At 39.6% G+C, this 13,379-nt stretch overlaps 1 protein-coding gene across 1 annotated transcript in view; it reads right to left on the reverse strand.

Moving 5' to 3' along the window:
• The window catches only part of PON1 (paraoxonase 1), a 31,917-nt gene that overhangs the window by 5,548 nt on the left and 12,990 nt on the right, over window positions 1-13,379 (reverse strand). The window contains exons 3-7 of the mRNA XM_011974683.1: window positions 12,687-12,742; window positions 11,280-11,448; window positions 7,529-7,655; window positions 4,128-4,328; window positions 2,397-2,478 (exon numbers count right to left, since the gene is read on the reverse strand). Coding sequence (XP_011830073.1) covers window positions 2,397-2,478; window positions 4,128-4,328; window positions 7,529-7,655; window positions 11,280-11,448; window positions 12,687-12,742 — 635 coding nt within the window. The remainder of the gene's footprint in view (window positions 1-2,396; window positions 2,479-4,127; window positions 4,329-7,528; window positions 7,656-11,279; window positions 11,449-12,686; window positions 12,743-13,379) is intronic.

The raw sequence follows: 13,379 nt of genomic DNA on the forward strand, positions 1-13,379 counted from the left end.
GTGTGACTAATCCATTGACTAAGTCCTGGAATCTTTTTTGGAGAGAGGAGAGAATTATTTCTATCGTGGTAATATATATATAAAATTTGACATTTTAACCACTTTTAAGTATAAAACTCAGTGGCATTAAGTATATTCACAATATTGTGCAACCATCATCACCATCCCTCTCCAGAACTTTCAGTCAGCCCCAAACAGAAATCCTGTACCCATTAAACAATAGCTCCCCGTTCTTCTCTCCCCCAAGTTCCTAGTAATCAGCATTCTATTCTATTTTCTGTCTCCATGAATTTGCCTGTTCTAAGTACTTTCCATTAGTAAATTGTACACTATTTATCCTTTTGTGGCTGGCTTATGTTATTTGGCATTATGTTTTCAAGGCTTATCCAAGTTGTAGCAGGTATCAGAACTTCATTCCGTTTTTGTTTTTTTTTTTTTTTGAGACAGAATTTTGCTCTTGTTGCCCAGGCTGGAGTGCAATGGTGTAATCTCAGCTCACTGCAACCTCTGCCTCCTGGGTTCAAGTGATTCCCCTGCCTCAGTCTCCCAGGTAGCTGGGATTACAGGCACATGCCATCACTCATGGCTAATTTTTTCTATCTTTAGTAGAGACGGGGTTTCACCATGTTGGCCAGGCTGGTCTTGAACTCTTGACCTCATGATCCACCCACCTCAGCCTTCCTCAGTGCTGGGATTACAGGCATGAGCCACCACAGCTGGCCAAGAACTTCATTCCTTTTTAAGGCTGAATAATATCCGATTGGACATAAACCCATCTACACCTCCTCAAAAATTTAAGATTAGCCTCGGCTAGTTTATCAAATTACTTGGCACTCTCGAGTATTAATTAACTGACATTAATTAATACAATCTTTCAAAAGAAAGAATAATGTGACAATTGATGGATAACCTTTTTGGGGTTTTTATGATGGGAGACAGACATGGTCTATTGCTGAAATTGCCCTTGCCTTCAGTCTCGCCCTGGTAGGAGCAGAGCCTTGACATTCTGTGGTGAAGGTATGTTACATTGGGTTCTATTCTCATAAAATTCTTTAACTTTCGCTTTACAGAAATATCTATTGTTAAAACTGCAGCTTGTTTTTTATTCCCTCACCCAGTGTGAGCGTGTGAAATTCCATTTTACTTGAGCTAATACCAAAGTAGCCCTGCCAGTGATTTTTAATGTCAAACACGATGTTACATTTAATGTTGCTTTAAGGTAATTTTCTCTGAGTGAGGCCCCTCATGACAGTCCCTCGGATGTGCTGACAGGAACAGTCATACAATTGGCGCTGACAGTGCTTCCTGCAGTGGGCGTTTATGGCAGGAAAGCAACATCTTGTTGTTTTGCAGAGGTAGAGGGCTGCTTTCATAGGGCTCTAGTTTGCTCTTGGTCTCTCTTTCCTATCCTTTGTGTTTTCACCCCTTTTGACTCCAACCTTCAAACGACTAGAATTGGTGGGGGCAGGAGGTGAACCCCTGAAGCATGCCCAGCCCCACCACAGTAATTTAACAAGTATTTGTTAAATGCCAACTAGGCAGCTCCAACTAGAATTGTACTAGGAGCAAATAGAAAAACAGCCTGTCCTTGTGGAGCTTACACCCCAGTTCAGGAATCAGGTAATAAAGGGGAAGAATAAAATATATAGTATGCTAGCAATACATGCTGAATGGAAAAATAAAGCAGGAAAGGCGAGGGAAAACATGCAGGGGAAGGGAGCAGTTCCAGGTTCCGAAGACCGAGCTGACGTTTTAGTAAAAATGAAAGGAGGTGAAGGAGAGGGCCGTGGAGATCTGGAGGAAGGTTTCTCCTAGCAGAGGGAATGGTGCCCCATTCTGAGACAGTGGCAGGAGACGTGGGGCAGGGACACAATGGTTGGAGGTAAAAAGGCAGAGAGGTGAGGAGCAGCCAGGTCACCCGGCAGCCATTGTGAGCGCGTGGACTTCATAAACATTGTGGAGAGCAGCCCAGCATTAAGTACAAGTTGAGACTACTTCTTGGCTGTTCCATCAACGTCGAGGGAAAAAGAGAGAGAGACAGATGGGAGGAGAGGGAAGGAAGGTGGAGGAGAGGGAGAATGGGAGAAAGGAAGGAAGAAAGGCTGGAAGGGAGGGGTGGAAGGAGGATCTGGGAACACAATGCCAAGCTCAAAGTTTGCTAGAGCAGAAAGAATGCAAGGTTCCCGGGTGAGAGGTGTGGTTTGCTGTTTGCCACTCTGCAGTTGAGTAAAAATGAACAACAAACACATAACCATGCTAATGACTCTTAATAAAGGAGTGAAAAACTGGTTCTCACCCACACCAATTAAGCAGTCCTTTTCTCTTCACATGTAATTTCACAAATCAATTAGAATCTAATTATCACTCTGCAAACTTACAGTGTTAATACATCTTACCTTCAATGGAGTTAAAGTCCAATTAGCATGCTTTTCATACACATGAATCTTATGAGCCAGCAATTCAGCTACATAGACATACCTTCAAAGAAGAAAGAGCTACGTCAAAGTACTAGAAGTAACACAACTTGAGAGATTAAGATGAAGTTGTAATAACTATTCATAGGGAAGAACTTCGCTTAAGGAATGGAAAATGGAACCCATCTCAAACACACTAAATTCTGAAAGAACTCAGTGAGTTTACAATGCACAGAGGGATTTAATCTCTGCAAAGTTATTTCTGAAGGAGGGGACGTAATTGTCCTTATCAGTATGGAAGGAACTTAACCCTAACACCAACTTTTAGTATCTGGGAGTAAAATGCATTACAGTGTTTCTCTTTTGGTTTGTCAATTTGTGTCAAGCCCCAGGTTCTGCGTTTCAGGGGATAGTGAGTTCTCTCCCAGGAAACTTGCAGGAAAGCCCTTTGACAACAGCTTCTTGTTTTAATCCAGAGAAAAATATGAGAGAAGAAAAGCTGCTTGGCCTGGATCGATCGAGAGAAGTCTTCCTCCTCTTCTGTCCTGAGTCTGGTCCCGACTCTGTGGCTTTAGTCATACCCCACAAAGATCTGGGGTTAGTCTAAGCACTGTGCATCCCCCCAACAAAAAAAGAAATTACTGCTCGATTATCTTCTATTTTCAAAAACTGGTCCATGATATGAATAATTAAAAGCTGTCCCTGTCCCTGTTGCTCACTTGCTCGCTCTTTCTTTCTCTCTCTGTCTCTCTCTCTCTCTCTTTCTTTCATTTTTTTAGACAGAGTCTTGCTCTGTCACCCAGGCTGGAGTGCAGTGGCGCAGTCTCAGCTCACTGCAACTCACTGCAACCTCCACCTCCCAAGTTCAAGTGGTTCTCCTGCCTCAGCCTCCCTGGTAGCTGGGATTACAGGAGTGTGCCACCATGCCTGGTTAATTTTTGTATTTTTAGTAGAGACGAGGTTTAGTCATGATGGCCAGGCTGGTCTCTGACCTCAGGTTATCAACCCACCTTGGCCTCCCGAAGTGCTCAGATTACAGGCATGAGCCACCACGCCTGGCCCCTGTTGCTCTTTCTAAGCATATGTTACTGACTCTGAAATCCTTGATGATGATGCAAGATGACAAAGGGCATATATATGGATGGATATAGATATTTAATGCATATACCAATGCTACCCAAAATGCAGTCTCCAGACCAATGTTGGTTTGCAAATTGTTTGTTGTAGGGCCCCATGAGATAACATTATAAATCAACTACATCACTAAGCACACTGCTTAAACTGACGTTTTTCACAGTAATACTTTCGTGATGAAGGAAGTGTTGTCTTGATTTACATTTTGGTACAAATTCCTTATCTTGTCATAAACCTGAACTACTGACATATGTATACCTGCATACTATTCATCTCATTATACACTCAAATCTTTATTCAAAACAAGTCTATTCAGACATACTAAATCTTCATCACAGTTCCCCCTCTTAAAATGTACTTTTTTTCCAAAAAGGAAACAAAACCAATATGCCTTCACAACGAAATTTTTGATTTGATAAATTTTACCCCCTGAAAAATTAAGACATTTTACATTTTTCCTAATTTTATCTCACTAGGGTAACATGTTAAAATGTATCATATTACTTTTAAAAAGAATATATTCCAAGATATCTCCTGAGAATCTGAGTAAATTCACTACATTTCAGAGAGTTCACATACTTGCCATCAGGTGAAATGTTGATTCCATTAGCAAAATCAAATCCTTCTGCCACCACTCGAACTTTGCTTGGACTGTAGTAAACAACATACGACCACGCTAAACCCAAATACATCTCCCAGGACCGTAAGTAGGGGTCAAGAAAATAGTGATCATTTGTGGCATAAAAGTGCTCAGGTCCCACAGCAACGATATCATTCAAACTGCAAATAAAACATACACACATCATATATAAGGTGAAGGTATTGAACATTACAGGATTGTGAATTGACATTCATCGCCGTCTATTCCTAAAATCAAGATATGGGATGGAGCCTTCATGCTAGCTATAATGGAACAGAATTAATATGAAATTAGTCCTGCCGATACAATCCTTAAAGACAATCATTGCTCTAAGAAATCTGAGGAAGTGATTATAGCACTGTAACATAAAAATCCTTTTATATGTATCTTAAAATAGTGTTACATCGTGTGTGTGTGTGTGTGTGTGTGTGTGTGTGTGTAAATACACTAAATTCAGTAGAAATTAAATTAGGCCAGAAATCATTGTCAGGGCAAAAATGTGCTCACATATCTGTGCTCACATAGAACTAACTCCCATAAGAAACTGAAAAAATGATGAACCAGCAGCCTGGATACTTGCATTTTAGTTAAAGCTCTGCTACTATTAGCTGTGTGATCTAAGAAAAATCAATCCTTTCACATATCAGGACCTCAGTTTCCTTATCTATGAAAGCAGGATGATAGACTGGTCTATCTTCCAGCCTTAAGATTTCGTGATTCTAAACTGAATGAAATGTCCATGAACAAGAATGCTCAGAAATAGAATGCTATGGCTTTTCCTCCCCCTTTCTGATTAGGATTCTCTCTCTGTCACTGAAAATGTAAGATATATGAGTCTATTTTTCTGCTTTAATAGGTACAATAGTGAACACATAAGTGAGTCATTCTTTGCTGATTGAGGTGATAGAAGTTCCCGAGGGCATGATCTGGGAGAAAATTATCTCTGCTCTATTGCAGAGGGCGTCGTGGCCAGCGCATCAGCTCTGACGCAGCTCTGAGCTCTCAGGCAAGTTAGATAGGCATGCAGAGCCTAAGTTTTCTCATCTGTAAAGAGAGGTTAAATGATATTCTCAAAGTCATACAGCTCATTAGTAGAAGACTAAGGGTCAGGATCTTAATTTGTGGAGTTGCAGTGGGAATTACAATGAGACAATGCCTGTTGTGTGCTTTGCAGGGAGCATGACATTCAATAAATCCTCAATCAATGGTAGCCACTATTACAACATAAAAAAAAAAAGGTCTCGAAATTTAGGATTAGTCTGGACGGGCACCAGACATAAATCTGCAATCTGATTTTACTCTCTGTTTTTTAAAAGTAAATTTCTGAAATTAGTATGCTGGACTATCATTTGTCTGTTTTTCACAGAAAGGAGCAGAATGCAATGGTTTAGAGCAATAACTTTTTATTGCTGAAATGGGGGTGTAGTAAAATAAGTAAATAAATAACAAATTTTTAAAGGGTAATAGAGTAATAGCTTTGAAATCTGATGGACTTCATTTGAATCCTGACACTGCTTGCTATCATAATGTGGGGCTACAGCATTGTCACTAAATTTTGAGCCACTATTCTAAACCTCTGTTTTCTCTGTATACCTTGAAAGGCTAGGGTAAGAATAAAATGAAATAACGAATGCAAAGGCCTTCGTACCATGCCTGGCATACAGTAAATGACCAATAATAATGCTTGTGATATATGAATAATAACAGGTTTAAATTATAAGAGAATTAGTAATTGGAATATTAATGTTATAAACAACCATAAAATCCAAAGAAGAAAATACACACAGCTAATCTTTGGGTTGAGAGAGCAGAACTCTAGTTAATTATGGCACCGTGGTTATTTTCAGTCTCCTTCTATGCTGCCTAAGACCAACATTTTTGCAACTGGCTCAAGATAAAAATACTCCAACCCGGTAACTTAGACAAGTCTGAGATTTCCAAGATTAAATGTTAAAACATATAATTTTTTTCACTATTTTGTAGCAGTTTAAGGCACCAGCTCTGAACTCATGTTACCAGGATTAGAATCACAGCTGCACCATTTACTGATGATGTCATCTAGGGGAACTTAACAATTACTCCAGGCCTCAACTTTTTCAAAATCCAAAATGGATATAATACTAACACCTAATTCAGAAGGTATTTGTAAAACATCAATAAAATCATCTGTTTGAATTAGTTAGTGCAGCACCTGACGTACAGAGAAAGCTCATTTATTAGTGTTATCATTAACCCAGCTTCTCCATTCTACATACTTTTCTCTACTTTAAATCTTGGTGTTCTTCACATTCTCCAAACACTCAGTAACTTTATTCTCTTTCCAAAATATATTTGTTAAATGAATGTATGAATGAACTCTTCTACCAAAAGCTGTTCTCCGGACTTTTACTCATCCCACTGGAGCAGAAGATGACCTGAGCGGGGGTTCCTACTTAGTCACTAGTGAATTGATTGGCCCTCATCCAGTAACTCAATTTCTCTCCAATCTCATTTTCCTCATCCTCAAACCACCTGATAAGAAAGAAGAGGAAGGGGTCCTGGTATCACAGAGTGCACACCACATACCAGGCCCTTAGCTAGGTACCTGCAAAGAGTACACATCTAGATTTACAGATATGGAGGTGGTCAAATGCTATACATAAATTATACAAAAATAGGTTGGGATTCTAGACAATCGTAATGAGTTGGAGGTAAACGTTTTAGAAGATAGTGTCAGGTTGTTCTCCTAAATCCATCACTGGCCTTACAAGTCAGATCTTCATAGGGCATGTGAGGAAGCTGACTGAGATTGGGGATCCTTGAGTGTTTTATTTCACCATATGTTATGTGAAGGCACCTAGGGTGGAATTGAGTGTTACCACAGATCTGCTATTGCATACATTTTGTGCAATCAAACAGCAGTGGAGGCAGTATAAGGAGGTCTTACATGCACTTGATTTAGGGTCTCCTCTTGGGTCTGTGTTTCTAATTCATGGAAACTTCCCAGAGTCTACTTTTTAATATAAATAAATAAGCTCATGACGTCAAATTTATCTATGAAGCCTATTTGGGTTTGAAATACTAAGTCTGGTTCTGAAGAAGAGCAGGATTTTTTCCTGGTAATAACTTGAATGGAGATCCTGAGGCCAGGAGCCAGCCTGGGAAAGAGAGGAAAAGAATGGGCCATCTCTGAGGGGCTTGAGTCCTCAAAATGTTCTTCAGAAGAGCATGTGGAGGAGTTTGTGATCATTAGAAATGAGAGTTGAACAGCCATACCTACTCTGGCCAAAAGGAAAAACCAGAAGTGGATTAACTATCCACTACAGGTAAAGGAAAATAGAAATGTGCTGTATCTCAGTACTTAGGCAGAAGTTTATGTCTGATGGTTTTTAGATGCAAAAGCGACTTTTCTTCTTCTTGAAATTTAAACAACTCCACCGTGGACTTGGCATCTGGATGGTTCACGACCAGGAGGTACACGGCATTATCTGAGAGGAGATTAAAAACAAAAATGAAACATTAACTAAGCTCTCACTGTCAGCCCTCTCTCCAAAAACCAATTTCAACCCACCTCCAGCTAGTAGTTAGGATGTCAGGCAGATGGAATATTTTCATCTCTTTGTAGAGAGAAGCATTTGTGATTGTTCCTGTTCCAGAGAAAAGTGGCTCAAGGAAGAACCAGTGACAGTCTCTGAAAACTCAAAACTCCACAGGAAAAAAAAATTCTCAAATTAAGAATGAGTATCACTGACACTAAAACTCCAAAGAACTCTTGAAGTTTTCCAGTTCAAATGGTCTCCACAAGATGCACAGTTGTGATGAAAGGGATAAAAACTATGGGAACTCCCAATATGAGAAGGTGTGCTCAAGTGTAATTTACACAGTGTAAGGTGATAAATTTCACAGAACATCTGAGAAATAGTAGCAAACAGAAGCAGCTTCCTTGGGTCAGTGGGAGTTTAAGAATACAAAGGCGACCCATCTAAGCGGTCAAGAATGTGTGATCAGAGTTGGCAAGTAAAAGTTAGATTGTGGCCTTTGCCTTAAGAAAGAGTAAGTCTTTTGAAACCTCTGACATGATCAAATTGGTGGGTTTTGTTTTGTTTTGTTTTGTTTTGTTTTTGTTTTTGTTTTTGTTTTTGAGACGGAGTTTCACTCTTGTTGCCCAGGCTGGAGTGCAATGGCACTATCTCGGCTCACTGCAACGTCCACCTCCCAGATTCAAATGATTCTCCTGCCTCAGCCTCCTGAGTAGCTGGGATTACAGGTGCCCACCACCATGCCCGGCTAATTTTTGTGTTTTTAGTAGAGACGGGGTTTCGCCATGTCAAGATGCAAAATTTGGCAGGTTGAATTGAGAAGATTTGAACAGAGAAAGCTGCTAAGATGATTTTTATTACCCCTTTCAGCAAACAAGTGTTTAATTTATTTTAGTTGGTGTTAAATGCTACAAGGGAAAAATACAACAGGATAAAAGAATAGAGAGTAATGAAGTATTATCTTCATGGGAGTCAGGCATGTTCTCTCTGATGAGGGGATGTTAGACCAAAAACCTAAGTGAAATAAGAGAACGAATATGTGGATATCTAGGGAAACAGCATTCCAGGCTGAGGAGAGAAAATGTGCAAATGCCCCGGGGCAGAAGTTCCTGGACATATTCACTTAATAGTGAGGTTGTGGTGGGAGCAGAGTGAAGGCAAGAGAGAGTGGGAGAGTGAGAGAGCTGAAACCACAGGGAGCCAGAATTGGTCCTGTTAGGGCTTAAGGTGAAGATCCAGGCTTTGCTCACTGGCCGATTTGAACCAAGGAGTAACATGAGCTGAGGCTACAGCAGTAATCCAGCAATGTGGAGAGAAGGGACTGGACCAAGATGATGCCACTGGCAATAGAAGACCGGAAAGGTCATGAGAGGTATTTGAAGGGAAGAATCCAAAGGCCCTGAATATAGCTGAGGAAGGAGGGTATGGAAATCAAATTCAAGTGAGGATTAAAACCTGGATTCACATTTTGTGCAGTGGGTTCTACTTCTAAAAATTCATCCTAAGGATATAGTCGCAGAAAATACATGTGTGAGAAAGTTTATTTTGGCATTGTTTGCAATGAGCATAAAGGTGGGAACAACCTAAATATCCGTTGGCAGATGAGCTATATTACAGTGCTCCCACACAACCGAATCCCAAACCACCTTGGCAAAGCAGCTGCAAATGTGCTGTATGTAAAGGAGTCCATGATGTAGTGTTTAATGCAAAAGCAATTTATAGAAGAGGTTGTGTAATACTACCTCATTTTTATTTTAAAAAGTATCCATACATCAAACACTATATTTCTTTGCACTTAAAAATATTTTTAAAATAAAATGTAATGGCGATGAATGGGTGGATGAGTGGAGAGTCCACTGAAAGGGATATATATGTGTGTGTGTGTGTGTGTGTGTGTGTGTGTGTGTGTGTGTGCGCGTTACATGGGGAAGAGAAGGAAAGATAAAAGGATGGAAAATCATTTTCAACATTTTGAGTTTAAAGTGTCTATAGGAAAGGAACCCAAATAGAAGTGTCTAGTAAGCACCTGTGGCATTAAAAGTGAAGGACTAGTGAAAAGAATAATAATAATACCCCTATTTGGGGATGTCCTCCTAGAATGCAGGCAGTGTGACACTGGTTTGAAAGTTCTGAAATAGAGAAAATAAAGAGGAAGTAAAAGATCAGACTTCTGGGGTAGTGCTCAGGGAAGTGGCAATGAGTGACAAAACAATGAATTGGGGAGAAACCTGCAGTAGGATGAGAACTGGAGCAGCTAGGGGCACTGCAGCATCAAGGAAGAGCAAGTTTGTGAAGGAGAAAATGGTCAACAGCATAAAAGGAGGTGAAGGAGGCTGGGCACAGTGGCTCACGCCTGTAATCCCAGCACTTTGGGAGGCCAAGGTGGGTGGATTGCCTGAGTTCAGGAGTTCCGGACCAACCTGGGCAACACAGTGAAAACCCGTCTCTACTAAAATATGAAAAATTAGTCAGGCATGGCAGTATGCACCTGTGGTCCCAGCCACTCAGGAGGCTGAGGCAGGAGAATTGCTTGAACCCGGGAGGTGGAGGTTGCAGTGAGCCAAGATTGCGCCACTGCACTCCAGCCTGGGAGAGAGCGAGACTCATCTCAAAAACAAAACAAACAAAAAACAAAAGGAGGTTATGGAAGGAAGGAAGGGAAGAGGGAAGGAAGGAGAGGGACGAAGGGAAGAGAGGAGATTTGTAAATAGGAACATCACTGATGATTCTCAAGGCAGCAATTTTAGCCACCCACAGTGGGGAAAGTCCAGAAGAGGAACTGAATGAGGGATCGTCTGATGATGAAATGGAGGTAATGGGTATAAACGTGGTTCTTAACCCTAGCCTGACATTTTTATGAACTGAACAACTTTTAACAAGTACTGTGATCCAGGCCTCCCTCAGACTAATGGAATCAGAATCTATCGAGCTGGGGGCTGGGCATCATGTCTTTTTCAACTCTTCAGGTGCTACCATGTGCAACTGGGGCTGAAAATTAATATAGAGACAAGGAAGTAGCAGCAAATGGAAAGGGAGAAATGGGGTAAAGACATAAAGGATGACACCAACAAGTTGTGTTGAAAGGGACCAACATGCAGAAGAGCATTTTGAACACAGAACAGAGGAACCAGCAGACAGGAGGCACTAAAGGTGATGGGGCCGGCAGAAAAACTGACCATGGTGACTTTCTGTCACTGGACCTACAGGTTGCAGATACCTTGGGTTAGAAAAATCTGTTCCTGTAAATGCCTGAGTCTTGAAAATTGTTAACAATGGAAAAGCTATAATGATCAGGGCTGGATATTATTATTATGGTAATTATAGGGATAATGTGAATGTTGGTATTTTACAAAATCAGGTGCTTTACAAATCTTAAATATTTTAGCATTCTCAAGTATTCTAGTGGTTTTACTATAAGGGTCAATTAACATAGGGGGTAAGTTTAAAACCCAGAGTAAGAACATTATTCATGATTATGCTGCATTTGGATGAGAAAAAAATAATTCATTTATTGGCATGATTTTCTGTTTTTTAAATTTGGTTTTGATTTTAATAAACAGTAAATCTTGTTACCTTCATCTGTGAATGTGCTAATCCCATGAGGGTTAAATGAAGATAAATCAAATTTACTTCCAGTGATCCCCAGTTCCAACACTGTTGGATCTTCTTCATTCAGGTCCATCAGAAGTATTTTTCCAGGATTGTTGGGGTTGAAACTCTTCATTCCAGGATATTGTAATCCCTTATAAACCATGGAGGAGAAAAATCAAGCACAATACCAGTACTTTAAATGCTAATAGAGACGCTGCATGGGCCATGGGTTTGTGTTGACTGCTCCAAACCACAGAGCTAGCCAGATGGCCACATAGGAAGCCTCTTAAGTTAGTTTGCATGATGGGTCCCCAGGAGAAGTCTTCTGGAAGCCACATGCTCCACTAGGCCACCCCACACAAACCCTTTCATCCCCTGCAGCAAAATCATATGTGCACCACACTACAGCTTCCAGCCCATGAGAAAGATCAAAAATGGAAGAGCAGACCCAAGAGTCAATTAATAATAGTCTTCAATGATAGAAGCAAGGAATACAGATACAATATTGGTTATGGCTTTTACACTGTTCCCTCGTAGATCCTTGGAAGCATCTCAAAGGCAGAGGTTTAGTGGGTCGGAGGAACTACTCCTTTCTTAGCCTTCAATCAAAACAACAAAGCTGTTGTTTTATATATTGGGTTCCCATATAAGATTTTGCTTAAAATACGCCTTATGTTGCTCAAGAAATGTTTACAAGACATTGCTTTGCAGGATGACTAATCTACTATCTTTGTAAGAGAAAACTGGACTAAATAAATTACAAGAGGTAGCAAAGGTTTTTAAATGACTGGATGATTGTCTATTGTTTCCTATCCACTCTGTTATGTTATGATCCCCAGGCCAGATGGTGGACTTCTTTTGTTTTGCACTGTATCAGCTACCATAGCGATCTATATGCAGGAGAGTTTCAACAAATATGGTGGATTCTCTCTTCAAAGCTTGGGAATTGGGACCTATCAACAATGTTAAATAAGAGGGCTTATTCTGAAATATGTTTAAAAATGTGAAAGTTGAAATGACATGTGAAGTAGTATACATTAAATGTATATTTAATTTAGCAAATATTTGAATATGGCAATTTTAAGTGCTTCAGGGAATAGACAATTGAGGGGAAAACATTCTTGAATACGCTGAACTCACAAATAAATTGCTGCTATAGAAGCTAAGGTAATATGGTTCAATGTAGACCGAAGAACACAAATATGCATGGAACACGCATGATCATAATTATAGCAGAGGTGTAAATGCATACACAATTTGTCTTTTAAACCACGGCTGTTCATTTTATTTGAAAGTGGGCATTGGTATACAGAAAGCCTAAGTGAAAGACTTAAACTGCCAGTCCTAGAAAACATTCTAGAACACAGAAAAGTGGAAGAAAACACTCACAGAGCTAATGAAAGCCAGTCCATTAGGCAGTATCTCCAAGTCTTCAGAGCCAGTTTCTGCCAGAAAAGAGAATAAAAGTACAGGTTGTTTCATATTACTGCAGGAAGTGGATCCATTTCTTAACACCTCACTTGAAACTGGGGCTATATGTTACTCTTCTTTAACAGGTTCAGAATCATTCATTCTTTCATTTATTCAAATTGATGAATGTGATTATATGGAAATTAAAAATACATTAATATCATTAACAAGTTTAATTAAAATTTACACTTAGTATATTTGTTTTAAACTGATGGACTAGAGCTTTTTCCTCAAAGACTGAAACCTCTTAAAGTTCATGGAAATTCACAAAATATACAAAAGCCATGATTATTTGAAAAGAACTTGCTGTTTTCCAAAGATACAGGGTAAACTACAAATATGTGTTGATACTTAATAGTTCCAAAAAAAGTAAACCCTTGGAAAGCCATATTGAAAATATAAGCAAATTCCAAATAGTTGAGTTAAAATGGGGATACATTTTAGGTGATCCAGAATATGAATTTTTACTACTAATTACAAACATCAGTTAAATATTACTGTTTTCAAGTTAGTTATACTTTAAGTACATGTAAATTTTTAACATTTCAATTTATCTAGAGAAAAATGAACTATTTGATAGGTATTTATACACTTAGTGAAAAGTATGCTTTT

Source organism: Mandrillus leucophaeus, unplaced genomic scaffold, assembly GCF_000951045.1.
Source record: "Mandrillus leucophaeus isolate KB7577 unplaced genomic scaffold, Mleu.le_1.0 Scaffold148, whole genome shotgun sequence".
In the NCBI taxonomy this organism is placed as follows: domain Eukaryota; kingdom Metazoa; phylum Chordata; class Mammalia; order Primates; family Cercopithecidae; genus Mandrillus; species Mandrillus leucophaeus.